The following is an 18,687-nucleotide window of genomic DNA, read 5'->3' on the forward strand; positions in this document are numbered from 1 at the left end:
ATTGAGAAGAGATCCTGGCCCTCCTCTGTGTGACAACCTTTCAAGTACTTGAAAAGTGCTCTCATATCTCCCCTCAATCTTATCTACTCAAGGCTAAACATGCCCAGTTCTTTCAGTCTCTCCTCATAGAGTTTTGTTTCCAGTCCTCTAATCTTCCTCATTGCCCTCATCTGAACCCGTTTCAGTTTGTATGCTTCTTTGTTAACATGTGGTGTCCAGAACTGAATGCAATACTCAAGATGAGGCCTAACCACTGCTGAATAGTACTTCACACAATTTGGAAACTATGCTTGTGTTAATGCAGCCTAAAATAGCATTTGCCTTTTTTGTAGCCACACTGCACTGTTGGCTCATATTCAGCTTGTAATCAACAATAATTCTAAGATCCTTCTCATGTGTAGCATTGCTGAGGCAATTATCCCCCGAAAGTCTACAAGGAATCCATGTAATGTTGTTGTTTTGGTTAGAGTCAAGTACCTAGATGATGTTCAGACTTACAGATCTAAATGAAGGCAGATGGTATGCATCAGTCTCCCCTTTGGCTCCTAAATACTTAAACAGTATTGTTGATGTAACCATAAACTTTATAGTCATACTTGGGCTTCCCATCAATTGCCTGATTAGACAGTGTTGCTATTACACAGGAATAAGTATTTATTTATTTATTTATTGGATTTATTAGTCGCCCATCTGGGAGGATATCTAACCACTCTGGGCAACGTACAATCAGAAGTATAAAATTAGAATGAACAATAGACATAAAGACATTAATACATTAAAATCACCACCAATAACTGCAGAACCCACAGAACCTAGTCAAACTCCATCCCTTTTTACACTTAAAACCTCATCAGATCAGCTCCAGTGCAGGTTTCTTTTTTTAAAAAAAAATCATCTTCAGGGAAGTCTCGCAACTGATTGGTAAATCGATCCTTTTCCACAGGACGACTGCCATCAAGTGGGTTATAGCTCCACCTATCGTCAGAAGGCAAGAATGTTTTGAAGTCAAGATGAGGGGCGTCAGGCCCCTCCCACTCTCCAGTTCATTCTTGCCTTCGTCTGTGCAAGTTGGAGTATATAGCTTAGCGTCTAGATAAGTTTTTGTGTATTTGTGTGACAGGGTGTGGAGGTTTTGTGTGTGTATTCCCGTTATTTCCCTTCCCTCTGTCTTTTACTTTAGAGTCTGTGGGACTGACTGTTCTTTGTTTGTCTTTTTGCCTATTTTTTCCTTCAGTCCCTAGCTATTTACTGGGAGACCGCGGCTGCGGTTCTCCCTTCCTCAGGCGGCGGACGCAGCCCTATTCCGGGAGCTAGCGGCTGCAGCTCCCTGCCTAGCCGAACGGCGATTCTGGGAGACCGCGGCTGCGGTTCTCCCTTCCTCAGGCAGCGGACGCAGATTTAATCCAGGAGCTTGCGGCTGCAGCTCTCTGCTTAGCGCCACCGCTCTTCCCGTACTTTTTCAGCTCGCTGCCTATTTTCACGGCAGCTCCCTTAAGTTTTTTCCTCTCCAGAGCCTGCGGCTGCAGCTCTTTCTTCCTTCAGTGTCCTTTTACTGTTGGGCTGCCCCGCCTCCTCCAGCTCGTTCCGCGGCATTTTAAACCTTGCTGCGACTGCCTTCGGAGCCTGCGGCTGAGGCTAATTACCCTTTGCAGTTTCTCTTTGCCGTTGCCCCCCCTCCCTCCTCGCTTGCTGAGTCTGTCCCAGTGGCTGTAGGGATTTCACTGGCCGTTTTGCCCTTCGGCAGTTATTAACTGGCTCACCCTCTAAGCCGTGATTGCGCTTCTTAGCCCCGTAGCTGCAGAGCGTTTTTTTGAGGCCGCTTTTTGAGCTCGCTGGTGCTCCTCTGTGACCGCCATTGCTTCTTCATCGCCCCAAAGCCTTTCTGATTGGCCAATTTTCCCGCTCTTTTCGCAGGTGCCATTTTGTTCCTCCCCCTTTTTTCCCGCCCTTTCTGTTTGGTCCTTTCAATAGTAAAGGATTCTGTTCAAGGCCTTTTCTATCAGTTTCTGTGTGTATGCTGCAGGGTAGAACATCTATAAGCCTGCTATAGGTTCTTCAACACAAACTGCTGACTGAAGCTGACTATTGAAGCTGTTTCGTGTATCCAGCCTATTTGGAACTATACATTCTGCCCCATTTGCGGCTGTGTACCAAGGCTGTTTGAAATTGTACATTCTGCCCCATCCGTGGCCATGTACCAAGGCTGTTGATACTGTACATTCTGCCCCATCCGTGGCCGTGTACCAGCGCTGTTGAATCTGTACATTCTGCCCCATCCATGGCCGTGTACTTAGCCATCTGAGCCGGTGCATTCTGCCCCATCCGTGGCCGTGTACTGAGCCTGTTTGGGTCTGTACATTCTGCCCCATCTGTGGCCATGTACTGAACCCCCTTGAAAATATATGATGGCGGAACAGCCAGCGACAACTCAGGCAACCAAGCCTAAACAATCTAAGGCAGCCAAGCATAAGCACACCAAAGCGGTTGCCAAAACTAAACATGTATCCAGCCACAGCACAACCAAGCGGCCACACTACGTCTCTGTTCCGGTTTCCGAGGGGGCGGGCCAGGAACAGTTAACGAATCTCTTTCATTCTCCGACTGCATCCTCCGAGGAGGACTTTGCTGGGTTTCCTGACCAGCCAGCAGCCAGCCACCCTCCTCCCATATTACCACCTAGAGCTTATTCATCTTCCCAGCCTGCTGAGCCGTCCATAACGTTGCCTCTACAAGCGCAACCATCTACCACACCGGGGCTGCAGCTGTCTCATGAGTTCATATCACAACTACAAGACATGCTATCGTTCTTCACTCAAACACAGTCACAGTCACAAGTCCCCGCCATTCCTCAGCGGAGTGTGGACCACTATGTACGCAATGAGGCAGATCCATCATGCTCTCCAAATCCTTCTGACATTGCCAGGGGCAGGTTTGTTGATGACGTTTCTTGTGGGGAGGATCCACCATTTGCTATGCAAGCCGAAGGAGACGAATGGAGTGATCAGTCGGAACAAGAGGAGGATACATCTTATCACCTGATTGATGCCTCCGATTATCAGCCCCTTGCTTGCAGAGTATTGAACACCCTTGGTCTCCAATCTACACAACCTGCAGCTGCCACTCCCGCTATTAAAGGGGCCAGGGTCCTGAAATCCCCCATACCAGCAGAGCACTACCTTCCTGTGCCAGATCCTATTGCTAAGCTGGCCAAGGACGAATGGACTCACCCATTACAAACACGCTGTTTTAATGCCCTTGCGGACAAGCTTTACTCTTTGGCTCCGGAATTTACAAGCAGACTGGCCATCCCTGGCATAGACGAGCCAATTTCCAGTCTAGTCTCTAGATCCCTTTTGCCGAGGGAAGGAGATTCACATTTAAAGGATGCCACTGAGCGGAGGCTGGACTTTGCCTTACGCAAAAACCATGAGGCCACCGCTTTCTCCATGCGAGCCTCTGCATCAGCTTCCATCTTTTCCAGGGCAGCGATGATGTGGTTGGACGACCTCTTAGATGATCCTAATCCCGATCCTGTCTCTCTGAGGAGGTCACTGATGAAATTACACAAGACGGCGGCGTTTGTGGCTGATGCCACCTTGGACGCAAATCAGCTGGGAGCAAGAGCTATGGCAGCTCAGGTAGTTGCTCGGCAGACCCTCTGGCTTCGTCACTGGCAAGCGGACTCTACAGCCAGGGTTAACTTATCAAGGGCACCTTATTCCGGCTCATTACTCTTCAGCGAGGAAGCCCTAAAGGCAGTACTTGTTGACCCCAAGGATGCTCAGAAGCCTGTCTTGGCCACTGTCAGGAACGTTGATTGCAGGCCCTTCAGACATTTCACCTCATACCGCACGACCCAGCCCTTTTGAGGAGTGCGGCCCAGGGGATGAGGCCGTGATTTCCGAACCAATGATTTCCGTTCCTCCAGGGGAGTCTAGAACAGACGTTTCCCAGGCAGAGGTCAGTACCAGGGAAGCAGAGGTACCTCAACGTCCTCATATCGGGGAGGGTCTCGCCAGCACAGACAGTACTGATGTGATATCGGTTGGGGGCAGACTGCTTCTGTTTGGAGACCATTGGCTGCGTCTGACTCAGGTCGCCTGGATCAGAGATCTTTTTTGTTATGGCTATGCACTAGAGTTTTGGGCAACCCCTCCAGACAGATTTCATCCCTCTCCTTGTCCCAGGGCACCATCCAGGCACTGCATCATGCAGACAGCCATACATCACCTCTTGGACACAGCGGCAATAGAGCCAGTCCCTACATCAGAGAGGTTGGAAGGGGTGTACTCCCTCCTATTTGCTGTGCCCAAACGAGATCTGTCATGGAGGGCGGTGTTGGACCTCAAGTTCATCAACCGTTTCGTACAGTATCGCAGGTTCAAAATGGACACTCCATTATAGAAAGCCTTCATGAAGGAGATTTCCTGGCTTCTATCAACCTAAAGGAAGCGTATCTCCATGTGCCTATTTGCATAGCCCACAGAAAATTCCTTCGGTTTGCCTTCGGCCCCCAGCATTTTCAATATCGAGCAATGCCGTTCGGCCTCTCGTCTGCCCCGAGAGTATTTACCAAGGTGCTACTCATACTAGTGGCTTACCTCCAGCTTCAAGGGGTGCATATATACCCCTACTTGGATGATCTTTTAATACGGACTAGTTCCAGGGAGCTGGCTCATCGCCATCTAAAGCTCACACTCCATGTCTTGCAGACCTACGTCTGGCTAGTCAGTTTCGACAAGAGCCATCTCCAACCAACCCAACACCTACAACATCTAGGGGCAATGTTGGACACCCTGCAGGCGACAGTGTGCCTGTCTCCAGACCGCATAACTGCTATCATAGACATCGCACGGTCTCTGATGCACCACGCAACCGCAGACGTCATGCTTCTAGCAATGGCTCTCGGAATGTTGGTGTCCACCATCCATATTGTGCCATGGGCTCGAGCTCATACTCGCCGACTTCAGTGGGCTTTGTTACCGTTTCAGCAGGACATTGCCAGGTCCAATCATCGAGCAATTCCCTTGAGCCCCGCACTGCGTCTTTCATTCCGCTGGTGGACGAGGGTCCAATATCTCACCCAGGGCACTCTGTTCAGAGAACCCTGCAGGACTGTTATCACCACAGATGCCAGTCTCCTCGGCTGGGGAGCCCACTGCAACTCCCAGTTCGTTCAGGGGGTCGGAACGCAGCACAGCAGACTCAGAGCATCAATTGGCTGGAACTAAAGGCTGTCCACTTAGCTCTGCTCCATTTTCAGTCTCTGTTCCCCTTGGACCATGTTCTCATTCGAACGGACAACACGTGTGTGAAATCTCATTTAAACAGACAAGGGGGAACCAGGTCCCATTCTCTGTAGAACCTAGCTTACCTCATATTCGACTGTGCAGAACAACAGCTACAATCCTTGAAAGCAGAACATCTCAGAGGAATTTGGAATGTGACAGCAGACTGGCTCAGCAGACAACAGGTCTTTCCGGGAGAATTGAAACTTCATCCGACCATTTTCCATCTTCTCCAGCGTCGGTTCGGCGTCTTCTCAGTCAATCTGTTTGCCTCCAGTCGCAATTGCCAGCTACCCAGGTACTTCGCACGATACCTGGACACGACAGCGGAAGCGGTGGATGCTCTGTCGCTACCGTGGCCGGATGGCCTATTGTACGCCTTCCCTCCAATACCACTGTTAGCCAGAACCTTGAGGAAGGTGCGGCGCGAGAGGGCCCAGCTGGTTCTGATAGCACCATATTGGCCCTGTCGACCGTGGTTCTCGGATCTCCTTGCCATTTCAGTGACGGACCCTTGGACGCTCCCAGTCAGGCCAGACCTCTTATCCCAGGGCCCAATATGGCATCCGGACCCCAATTGGCTCAACCTAACAGCGTGGCTTTTGAATGGGGACATTTGAGGTCTGCTGGCCTGTCTGACACTGTTATTGACATTATCTTGGCCTCGAGAAGACCATCTACCACTCGTATATATCAACATACTTGGGTGGCATTCTCCAGGTGGTGTCAGTCCCAGCACCTCGATCCTTCCCAGGCCACAATACAACAGGTGCTGCAATTCCTTCATAGTGGCTTCATGATGGGACTTAGACCCAACACCTTACGTCAACATGCGTCCACTCTGTCGTCCATTCTCTCGGTGTCCTCCGCTGGTGCTCCTATTGCCTCGCACCCGTTCATCAAACGTTTTCTGAGGGGAACCGCTCTATGCTCACCGGCTGTATTCCACCGCTTTCCCTCATGGAGTTTGTCAAAGGTCCTGCAGGCTTTACAACGCTTTACAACGTTCGAACCCCTTAGGACTGTGCCTTTACGTCTGTTGTCATTCAAGGTCCTGTTCCTGATCACGATCACCTCTGTGAGACGAGTTTCAGAACTGGGCGCATTGTCTTCTGCCTGCCATCTCTGTGTTTTTCACAAGGACTCTGTTGTGCTGAAGACTGATCCTTCCTTCCGTCCCAAGGTCAATTCAGTTTTCCATTGCAACCAGGACATTGTTCTTCCTTCCTTTTGTCCGAATCCTACCCATCCTCTAGAGAAGGCTTGGCATTCGTTGGATGTTCGGAGGGCTCTCAAGACCTACCTGTCTAGGACCCAGGATATACGACGAACTGAGTCTTTGTTTGTATCCTTTCATCCACGTTCTATGGGGCATAGAGTAGCTAATTCCACCTTATCCCGCTGGTTGCGCGCATGTATTACCTTAGCTTATGAATCCCTTAAGCTTCCTGTTCCATCTAAAATAACGGCTCATTCCACTAGATCAGTGGCCACTATGGCTGCTTTTGCTACCAACGCTCCTGTTGCTGATATTTGCAGAGCTGCTGTTTGGTCTACCCCACATTCGTTTATAAGGCATTACAAAATAGATTGTTATGCCTCTGCTGATGCCTCTTTTGGCAGACGAGTGTTGCAACAGGTTCTTAATGATGATTAGGATGTGGGTGGTCCCTCCCTGTTATGGCTGCTTTGGTACATCCCACTTGATGGCAGTTCTCCTGTGGAAAATGGACCATTGGTCTCACCTGAAGGGTGATTTTCATAGGAGGACTGCCATCACGACCCTCCCAGTTGGAGGATACCTAGATATTTTTTGGGGTTTTTTATATATTCCTGTTACGCTATTATATTTAGATTTACTAGTGAGGTCAAAACTGCTATTAATGTTACATCGCTATGTTAGAGTCATATTATTATGATTATTGCTATTGTGTTATGTCTTTGCTGGTAGGCCCGTTGGCCTTTTTTCCTGCATTTTTAGATTTCTCTCTTTGGACTCGCTGTGAATGAACTGGAGAGTGGGAGGGGCCTGATGCCCCTAGTCTTGATTTCAAAACATTCTTGCCTTCAGACGATAGGTGGAGCTATAACCCGCTTATTGGCAGTCCTCCTATGAAAATCACCCTTCAGGTGAGACCAATGGTCCATTTTGTCTTCCAAGTGTGGCCAATGAAAACACTTTGCTGTAGGCTCAGCCAGAAAAAGTCTTGCTACTTTTGAAGCAACTAATGTGCCCATAGCCTAATACAATTTTAACTAGGCTGGTTGCTCACATCATCACATCACACAGTATGCAAAGGGCTTGCTGACAGATGTAAGTGGGACTGTCATCTTGAGACATTTTGACACTGTGTGAGCAGGTTTACTTGATTGTGTGACACTTATTTACTGCTTCTGTTTCTCACAACCTTATTCCTACAGAAACATACATTGAAGGTTTCTATAAAGGTAGTATTTCAAAAACATTTTTTCCCTCTAATATCAGCAGTAGAAGTAGCAATATAATGAAGTTGCTACTGAAAACTGAAACACTGTTCTTTCTCCAATACGATTGTAAAATGAGAAACTAGGATTCAATTCTGCTGGATGCTTTCTTACCTGAAAGGTAGAAGAATGATTGACATCAAGAGTGTGTGATGGAGTGCTGGGAGGAGCTGGAGTGGATGAAAAGTGTATAGAGTCTGTTGAAAATGAGAGTGTATGTTGAGCATGACATTTGAACAGGAGTTGAGACAGATGGTGAAGAAGACTGAGATGAAAAATGGAACGAGGGCAAATATAAGATTTAAGATAGCTGTAAAAGAATTTATTCAATCAATTTATTTATGGATTGTATCCAACTGAGTAAGTTCTACTCTAAGTAGACCCATTTAAATCAACTGATTAACTGAAGTTCATTGATTTTAATGAGTCTTCTTCTCAGCAGTCCAACTCAGGGGAAGCCGGTGTAGGTTGTGGTGGAGCAAGAGAAGCCATCATAAACTTCCGCCACATCCAGTTGCCGTTCAGGAGCCTCTGGGCTGGCTGAATGCCAGCTCAGCCAGGAGCTGCACACAGGGACCAGAAAGTAAAAGCCTGCCCTCCCAAATATCCCTGCCGGGGAGTAAGCCCTTTTCATATACTTCTATTACAATTATTTTCTTAGACCTTTTTCCTGGCATACATTTTGTCTGAATTGGGACCTGTAGGAGCGCTTCAGACATGAGTTGCATGTGGCCTAAGATCCCTCACCTCAGCTGCTCCCCTGACACACCCCTTTTTCAGCACTTACACCTGTTTATGCCAGCTGAGCTGGACTGCAGGACTTACATTGGCATAGCCTGGCTGAGCTGGGACCCAGCTGGCTCAGCTGGAGATCCGCCACATCCAACTTTGCTCAACCCAGTGTAAATGCAAGTTGGACTGCACCCATAGCTCGATACAATGCTATGTCTTTAGGGTGGATAATAAGTTTATCTTCATACTGTAAATATTTGTGAGGCCGGTTAAGGGAAGGCTGGACCCGCTAAGTGACTGGCCTAAAGGCCTTTTATTGGACACCTAAAACATCACAGTACCCTATTGCTACTACCAATTATTTTAAAAAATCTATATATCAACTTTTAAAGTTATAAATAAGGCCTCAGAGGCTTTTAAGCACTAAAACATAAGAATTCCTATAACATCCATTAAAACATACACAGAGAGCAGCCATCCAAACATCAGCTTGCTTTGCCAACCATTTTATCTCCCATACCCTGTTCCATAGCGTTCTATATCTACTTTTTAAATGTGCAGTTTTCAATTCCATGAAAATTTAGGTTAATTTAAACCATATCAAAATCTAAAAGTAACCACTTGCTTCAATGTGTGTCTTGTCTCATTTAAGAAAGAAAAAACAGTTATAAATGTATTCCTTAGCAGGGGAAAGTATTTCTTATATATTGCTCTCAGAGAATTTGTTAATTTTTGATTGATGTCCACAATTTAGATCTGTGAGAAATGTGAATTATCTTTTAGCTAATGACAACCAAATAACTATAGTTTGTCAGATTGACGGTTTTCATTCTTAACAGTAGGTATGAAAACAGATGATAGAAAAAGCAAAATGTGGGTTAAAACCTCAGAATATAATGTTAAGTATTGCCTGTTTTAGCAATGAGGGGGTGGTAATGTTCTGGAAAGTGTGTTTAGCTATGCAAAATTGAGTCATTTTTTAAATGAAGCTTTCTTTAAGGTGCTGGAAAAGTTTTAGCAAAGAAACTGTAATAATTTCTATCATAAAACTTTGCAACTATTTTCATACCTGAAATGGAAATGGACTGCCTTCAAGTCGATCCCGACTTATGGCGACCCTATGAATAGGGGTTTCATGGTAAGCGGTATTCAGAGGGGGTTTGCCATTGCCTCCCACTGAGGCTAGTCCTCCCCAGCTGGATAGGGCCTGCTCAGCTTGCCACAGCTGCATAAGCCAGCCCCTTCCTTTCTGCAACTGTCAGCTGGGGGGCAACTGGGCTCCTTGGGACTATGCAGCTTGCCCACGGCTGCACAGGTGACAGGGGACGTAACCCCTGAGCCACTCACTGTGGGGGTGATCTTTAGCTGGGCCTTTACACCCAGGACACTTGAGTGGGGATTTGAACTCACAGACTGTGGACTCCCAGCCAGGCTCTCCTCCCCACTGTGCTATACCAGCTGTTATTTTCATACCTAGCCAATGCTCTGTTTCCTTTTGATGCTTAATACCTCTGTGGGAAGGACTCTGTAGAGCAGCATTCCATTCCATAAAGGGCTAATGTTAAAAGGGGGAAAGAAATCAAGTTCCAGCTGCATTTCTCAGTTCATAGTAGCAATAGGCTCAATTTCTGCAATAATCAGACTTGCCATTGGATTAATTACTATTTCTGATATTATCTATCTTTGCGGAAGGAATTTTGAAGTAGCAACTCTCCGCCCCTGGTTTCTGATTCTGTCTTCTTTTTTTCTGATTCACCTTTTTTAAAATTCGCTTTGAAATCATCGGTAGCGTGAGTGATACTTTTATCAGTCTACTTTCTATGTGAGCTCTTCAAATGTGTATTCTCCTTCAGTGATGTCAATGAAGTGCTTATTGTAACTGACAGACAGAAAGCAGCCAGGGGGAATGAGGTGTTGATTGTAAGCAGGGGGAGGGAAGACACTGATTTGATTATCTGCCTTAATCTGCTCTGCAGTGCACTTGAAAAGGAATATAAACAGGCAATAATTACAGAGTTCAGAATAAAGATCAATGCTATTGGAGACTCGTGAATAAATAGCAGTTATAATATCGAAAATTCTCTGCAAAGCATATATATCAGAGGAGATTGGAAAAATGAAAATATATTGAAGGAAAAAGGAATTGGATCGTTAATGACCACTAGGGCTCCACACTTAAAAACTAAACATAAAAAAGGAGAAGATTCCATCCCAAGTGCATAGATACACTTTGGAAAGGCAGAAGTGCTTCTTTTAGTCTCTCCCTTTTTATGCCTGTTTGGTGGAAGAAAATGGTTTAAAAAACCCACGTATTTTAACATATATGAACCCTACATATGATACCTGATTACTGAATGAACCATTGACTACCTCATAGTATTGCACAGATTTAAGGTGACTAAGAGCCAGAGTTGGTCAGTCCTTCATGGCCTTGGAGGAAGATGCAGACATGAATAAATGGGATTAAACAGACCATAGCTTTGTTGAAGGAAGATGACATACATGCATCAGCCAAGTCTAATGAGGAAGGGGTAGTTCTAATCCCACACTACAAGATGCTCAGGGAGACTGGCATGATTAGGCAGCTGTCATATCCTTCTGTCACCACTGAGGTCAAGCCTGAACTCTATCTGATGGGTGACAAACTATTCCCTTCATGAGGAGAGGCAGATGTGAAGTAGTCCCTCCTGTTCACCACCTCTGAGGCAGCTGCTGCAGCTTTATGAATTCCTTGCTATCTCCCATTGCATCAGAAATAAACCTCCCAGCCCCTTCCCACTCCCTTTCCATTATTGCAATCTCTCATTCACCCACATGGGATCCTGTGCAAGAATGGCCCAATGACATACTTTCTGTGAGGCAGAATTTGCCGCTTCTTCTCTGTCCCCAAAAATATTCCTCTGCACCCCACAGGCTTTGCCATGGCAATGAGGACCCCCTTTCTTTGATTGTGGGCTTTTACTGGGAGGAAGGGAGGGATATAAATCAATCAATCATATAAATAAATAAGGTATTAAATTGGCCAAGCTTTATTTTAAATTCTGTACTTTTTGAACATTTTTACCTTTTGATAACATTAATTAAATTTGTGTTGTATATGCCCTATGATTAAACCATAATATTCTTAATGAATTATGAAACTTTATTATGGACATTTCAGAATAAAGGAATTATTTTTCCCTCATTGGTATTATGCACAATATATCCTACGTGGTTGCCTTTCAGCCTTACTTTTGTGTCATTTTCTAACTTATGACAGTGGGAGGAGGAAATCATCCCTTACTTGTTCCATATGACACACTGACAGCCAAAGAAAAGGCCAAGGACAGAGAGAAAGCACAAGATATCCTGAAGTTCCTACAGATCAATGGATATGTGGTCTCCAGGTAAATTCTAATCAGTGTTGCAATAGACTTACAGTGCTGAGTTAAATCTTCACTGTATATTTTTGTGTGTATATATATACGGTCTGCCTAGTAAAACGTCGCAAGACGTCACCCTAAGAGTTGGAAATGACTCACACTACAAGTACGGGGACACCTTTACCTTTTTTATATATACATACACAAGCCAGATTTTTTTAAAAAAAATGCAAATCAAATAGTAAATCTGAAGTTTTCCTTTCTGTTTCTGAACCTTTCTTAAATACTAGTTTTCCACCACAAAGATTTACACAGTTTACAAAACTGAAATTCTCATGAAATAGCTATACTATAAAAATAGAGTTGAATGGATATTAATGCAAGGCTTCTGAACTGCACGAATGAGCCTCTCTATGTCAAGAAATAATGTTTCGAGTCTCCCTGTGTACAGTTATAGTAAAGCAAAGCACTATTTGGCTAGCAGTACTTGCATTTCTCCTGGATCCAGGGGCATGTAGAGACAAGTTGAAGAAGGCAACTGGCTATGACCTGGTTAACGTGTCTCACTAAGCCAAATGCAAGTGGACCCTGGGATATGAGATTCCTGAACCTTGGCTCATAGTTTATTTATTTATTTATTATTTGATCCCAGCAGGTTTAAAAACATTTTTTTAAAAAGAGATGAAGACATCTTAAAAAAAGGAAAAAAAGGTTAAAAACATATTTTTTAAAAAAGGTTTAAGAAACATATTTTTTAAAAAAGGTTTAAGAAACATTAAAAAGCAATTCCAACACAGACACAGACTGGGATAAGGTCTCAACTTAAAAGGCTTGTTGAAAGAGGAAGGTCTTCAATAGGTGCCGAAAAGATAACAGAGATGGTGCCTGTCTAATATTTAAGGGTTTGGTAGTTTAGCTGCCCTGGACAAACCACAAGCTGTACATCATAGGATAAATAATGTTGGTTATAGCTTATAGTTAGCGTGGAGAGAACTAAACCATAAGCCCAGGTTTAGACAACATACTACGTCAAACTCAGTGTAGCACAGCAGCAAAATGACCAGAGAGGGGGCCCCAATAATAAAAAATAAAGCAAAAGTATTGGATAACAAGGGAAGAGTTCAGATTTTCCCAAATAACTGCTTATGCTTCCTTAGAGAGGTGAATGTACATTCCATATTTGACAATTTTCCTATGTACAGGTATATTTTTAGGACCCAGACTATTTTTGTGAATGTAATTTGTTTTTAATGTTTTTTTAATTGTTGTAACCTGTCTGGTTACATTGGGATAAAAAGGGCAGGTTTATTATCATCATCAACAGCAACACTACTACAATTGGTTACAAAATGGAATACTAGCAAAATAGACGTTTATGTGATTGTGATGCATGATGCTGTATATAAGTGCTATTATTGCCTCAGAATACCTTGCCTCACAGGACATTAGTGGAAGCATTACTTGGCAACTGCTAAATGCCAGTAAGGAAAGACTTGGCTCCACCATGGGCTGAGCATGATCTAGCTGGTCAGAACCATTCTGTTCCGTCAGAGGGCATCACTGTGATCTGTTGCCTAGTAAGCAAAGCCCAAAAAGCAACATCAGGGAAGACCAAGATAAGGGCAGGAAATGCCACCTGAATAATTCTGGCAGCACTGGGACATGTTATTTCTGTTCCTGACACCAGACTTGAATATGATTTTTATTGGGAGAATCTTTTATAAGCTACTAAGAGAGGAATTTTTCTGAATAAATAATGTAATAATACAAATGTACATCCTGGAATAGTTTGAACACCCTCTGACTTGCCTATGCACAGATTCAAGGGTTCTTCACTTGTCCCTTGAGTCTAAAGCTTGATAGTGTCTTTGTATGAAGCAGCCACACTTGCCTAGACTTGTGCTGCGCCTCAGCAATAAATCTAATACAGACAGACTTAAGAGGAACTTCCACCAGGGATTTCTCCCAGGACTAGAGAGAAATCAGGATAAAAGAAGAATGGAGTTCTACAACAGGAGGAGTTTATGCTTTTTATTAATTACACATTTCTATATGAGTATATATGAGCATATCATCAATACATGAATAAATCAGAATTAATAATATAGCACACAACCAAGATTATTAAGTAATATAATATAAACTTTAAGAATGACATAATATGCTTATACAGTCTAGAAACCTTAACACATTGAAGGAAAAGAATGTCAGTTTAAATCTTACCCACGGGGCTCTAACAAGCCTCGTGTTAAGACTCAGCAATTAGACAACAGCAGCGTGACCACTCCATGAGGACTGATCAAACACTGTGTTTGTGATATCTTTTTATAGTCTCTCCGATCTGATCTGAATTTACATCATCTGATCTGAATTTGCATCTTTCTATTCTCACAGTTCTTTCCCATGAACAAATTCATAAAACCTCACAGACTGGTCATAAACATTCTCATGGGACAGTTTTACAAACAAAGTCATCTTTCTGTTCTCATGGACATATAATTTTATAAACATCCCCTCAGATCTTCCTTAGAGTGTTATCTCCTTCAGTGAGATGTCTGGTCATCCAGAAAGACCTGATGGGGCATTCCCCAATTTCTTCAGTTTCTTCTAATATTTTTTCAACTATTTTACATTTTGGCTCAAACTTGTTGACAGGGTGAGCTACAGTCTGGCTGTTTGCCCAGACTTGCTGGGGGGGGGAGTGGGTACACAAGCTGCTTGCCGTTTAGAACACAATACATTTCATTACATTTTGAGGGGGGGCAACTTCAACAACACGCTCTAGCATACTCTGACATACTCTATATATAATTATAATACTCTAACATATAATTATGTAGACTTCTACAGGACATACATTATTTATAGGGGTCTACCACAATTGCCCCTTTAGACTGAAGTTATTTCTCTGCAGACCATAATTTATATCTGACCTGACAAAATATGGTTTGTACTTGCCTTTAAACGAGGATCAAGCCCTGATTTACAATCCTGTTTGAAAGCAAGAACAAACAATTGTTTGTTCATTTCACATTTGTTTATTTGCATCTAGTCTTCAGACCAACACAAAATAAGTTTCTAACAGTATGAAAGTATCACAAGGTAACATCAATAAAAGTTAATTCAGACCCAAATTAACTACAATACAAAATTGAAATGGGCCATTGGCCTCACCTGAAGAGTGGTTTTCCCAGGTATCATGCCATCACTTGGGCAGTCATATCACCATCTAGCGTCCGAAGGCAAGAATGTACTGGAGTTAAGATCTGTAGTGAGCGAGCCCCTCCTACTCCAGTTTCATTTGCGACGAGTCCGGCGTGAGACATCTTGAGAGAAATGCAATGGCCAACAGGCCTGCCAGGAAGAAAATACAAAACTGGCCCCGTAGGGCAAACATTTCTAACAAACACGGAAATCCTGACTTAACTCTATTGTCTAAATGATAAACTTGAACAATATACTGTAGTAGGTGACATTCACATTCAAAAATCCTCCAAACGGAAGGGCAGTGATGGCATGATACCTGGGAAAACCACCCTTCAGGTGAGGCCAATGGCCCATTTCCCCCAGGTAGCATGCCATCACGTGCGATGTACCAAAGCAGCCCCAGAAGGGAGGGACCACCCACTGCTTACTCAATGCTTACTCATGAGCAAGGACCTGTTCAAGAACTCGTCTCCCAAAGGAAGCCTCGGCAGAAGCGTAGAGGTCTATCTTATAATGTTTGATAAAGGAGTCTGGAGTAGACTATACCGCTGCTCTACAGATGTCTGCAAGAGGTGCGTTGGTTGCAAAAGTGGCCATAGTGGCAGCTGACCTCATGGAATGCGCTGTTATTTTACTAGGCACTGGCAACTTTAGTGACTCATACGCCAGAGGCAGGCATGCAACCAACAGGACAGGGTAGATTTAGAGACATTTTCCCCCAGAGTCCTTGGGTGAAAGGATACAAATAATGACTCCATCAATCTTATGTCCTGAGTCCGAGAAAGATATATCTTGAGGGCCCTTCTGACATCTAGCGAGTGCTAGGCCTTCTCCACTGGATGAGCGGGCTTAAGACAAAAAGAAGGAAGAACAATGTCCTGGTTACAGTGGAAAGTTGAGCTGATCTTGGGACAGAAGGATGGATCTGGACATAACACAACTGAGTCCTTGTGGAAAATGCAGAGATGACGCGCTGATGACAATGCTCCCAGTTCAGAGACTCTTCTTGCTGAGGTGATTGCCACCAGGAACAGGACTTTGAAAGATAAAAGTCACAGAGGCACTGACCCAAGAGGTTCAAAGGGAGGGCGCTGAAGGGCTTGTAGGACCTTAGGTAGACTCCAGGAAGTAAAATGATGGCACACCGTAGGTGAGAGGAGGGCCGCTCCCTTCCAAAAGCACCTGATGAGCAGGTGCAAACGCACAGAAGCGTCAGAGGGGGACTCAGAATGGATTGACGAGATCGTGGAGGTGTGAAGATGCAAGGTGTTAGCTTTGAGTCCCATTTTCAGGCCTCTATAAAGGAACTGCAGAACCTGTTGTACAATAGCCTGAGAAGGCCGGCAACCTTGCCCTGCACACCACTTAGAGAAGGCGAGCCACATACTCTGGTAAATACGATTCATTGATGGCCTTCTAGACGCCATAATTGTATCGACAACCCCCTGAGATAGGCCCGAGTTAATCAGCTGGCTCCATTCAAACGCCAAGCCGTCAGACTCAGCCATTTGGGGTCTGGATGCCAGATCGGTCCCTGAGACAGTAGGTCTGGCCTGACTGGCAGTCTCCAGGGCTCAGTTACTGACAGTGTGATCAGGTCTGAGAACCACGGGTGGCGAGGCCAGTATGGGGCCAGCAGAACCAGTTGCGCCCTTTCACGTCTCACCTTTCTCAATGTCCTGCCCAGTAGAGGAATCAGGGGGAAGGCGTACAGGAGGCCGTCTGGCCAGGGTGTCACCAGTGCATCCACTGACTCCGTGATCTGTTCCAGATACCAGGGTAGCTGCCGGTTGTGACTCAAGGTGAAGAGGTCCACCAAGAAGGTGCCGAACAGGCACTGGAGGAGGTTGAATGTCGCTGAGTGAAGTTTCCACTCTCCCGGAACCGCCTGCTGAGCCAGTCGGCTGTCACATTCAGCGTCCCACTGAGATGTTCTGCCTGGAGAGACATCATATGGCTTTTGGCCGAGTCGAAGATGCGGGTTGCTTCTGCTGGAGAGCTTGTGATCTGGTTCCCCCTTGTCTGTTCAAATGTGATTTTACGCAGTTGTTGTCTGTCTGGAAGATTGGCTGGAAGTGTCAGAGAGCCAGATGGGCCACACGCAATTCCAGCCAGTTGATACTCTGACATTGTTCCAGACTGGACCACCGACCCTGGACAAAGCGGGAGTTGCAGTGGGCCCGCAGCCTGTTAGACTGGCGTCTGTTGTAATTACAGTTCTGTCGGTTCTCAGAACGGAGTTCCCCTGCTGAGGTTTCAAGGTCGTGCCCACCATCAGAAACATGTCCGAAAGGGGGAATCCAGGCAAATGTCACCATGGTTGGAATTGGCAATGTCCACCTGGAAAGGTAGTAGGGCCCATTGGAGAGGCTGAGTATGGTGCTGTGCCCACGGAACGATGTGAATGGTGGACACGAACGTTCCCAGCACCTTTGCCAGAAACATCACATCTGCCTTTGAGGATCATAGCAGGAGCCTTGCCATGTCTCTGATGGTTGTGATTCGTTCCGGTGATAGGAAGACCCTGGCCTGTACTGTGTCCAGTATCACTCTGAGGTGCTGTAGTCACTGTTGGTTGTAGCTCTTGTCGATGTTGACAAGCCAACCATGGGTCCTGAGAACCTCGAGAGTACGAAGAACCTGGCCGCGTGCATGGTCCTTGGAGTCTGCCTGAAGCAATTGATCATCCAGGTAGGGATAAATATGGACCCCCGGAAGGCGGAGGTGGGCCACTAGGGTGACCATCACCTTGCTGAATACTCTTGGTGCCGACGTAAGCCCGAAGGGAATAGCTGTGCATTGAAAATTATGGTGGCCAAAGGCAAACCTCAGGAACTGTCTGTGGGCAGGGCAGATTGGTATGTGGAGGTATGCCTCCTTTAGGTCGATGGAAGCCAAAAAGTCTCCCTGCTGTATAACCTGTATAATTGAGGCAAGGGACTCCATTTTGAACCATTGATACGTCACAAAGCGGTCGACGAACTTGTGGTCCAAAACTGCCCTCCACAACAGATCGCGCTTGGGAACTGCAAACAGGATGGAGTAAACACCCTGCGATCTCTCTGGGACTGGTTCTACTGCTGCTATGTTGATGAGATGTCAGATTGCTTCCTGCATGACCCTCTGCTGTTCCAGGGTATTGGGAACGGGGGAGGGAAGGAATCTGTCAGAGGGAGTAGCCAAAACTCTATGCTGTAACCCTGAGAGAAAAGATCTCTGATCCAAGAAACTTGGGTAATCTCCAGCCAGAGTCCTGCATAGTGGAGTAGCCTGCCTCTGATAGGGATGATGTCAGAATTGCAGACGCTGGCACGCTCCCCGTCCATATGATGAAGTGGAAGGGCTTTGATGTCCCTGGTACTGAGCCTTGCCCTGGAACCGCTGTTTGTGCCAGGTTCCCTTGGAGGCATCAAAGTCTGTAAAACGGAGATCACGGCCTCGCCCCCCAGGCTGCACTCCTTGTAAGGGCTGAAAAGATTGGTATGGGACAAACCTCCAAAACTGTCTGCGGTGGTCTTTTTTGGATGTGGCTAAGGCAGTCTTACTGTTGTCTTTGGGATCTACAAAGACTGCTTTAAGGGCATCTTCACTGGATAAGTTGACTCTAGCTATGG

The 18,687-nt window shown here is 45.5% G+C and overlaps 1 protein-coding gene across 1 annotated transcript in view; it reads left to right on the plus strand.

Annotated features, from left to right (window-relative positions):
• Nucleotides 1-18,687, plus strand: part of RYR2 (ryanodine receptor 2) — a 725,812-nt gene that overhangs the window by 486,774 nt on the left and 220,351 nt on the right. The window contains exon 59 of the mRNA XM_061624580.1: nt 11,764-11,890. Coding sequence (XP_061480564.1) covers nt 11,764-11,890 — 127 coding nt within the window. The remainder of the gene's footprint in view (nt 1-11,763; nt 11,891-18,687) is intronic.

This window comes from Rhineura floridana, chromosome 4, assembly GCF_030035675.1.
Source record: "Rhineura floridana isolate rRhiFlo1 chromosome 4, rRhiFlo1.hap2, whole genome shotgun sequence".
Lineage (NCBI taxonomy): Eukaryota > Metazoa > Chordata > Lepidosauria > Squamata > Rhineuridae > Rhineura > Rhineura floridana.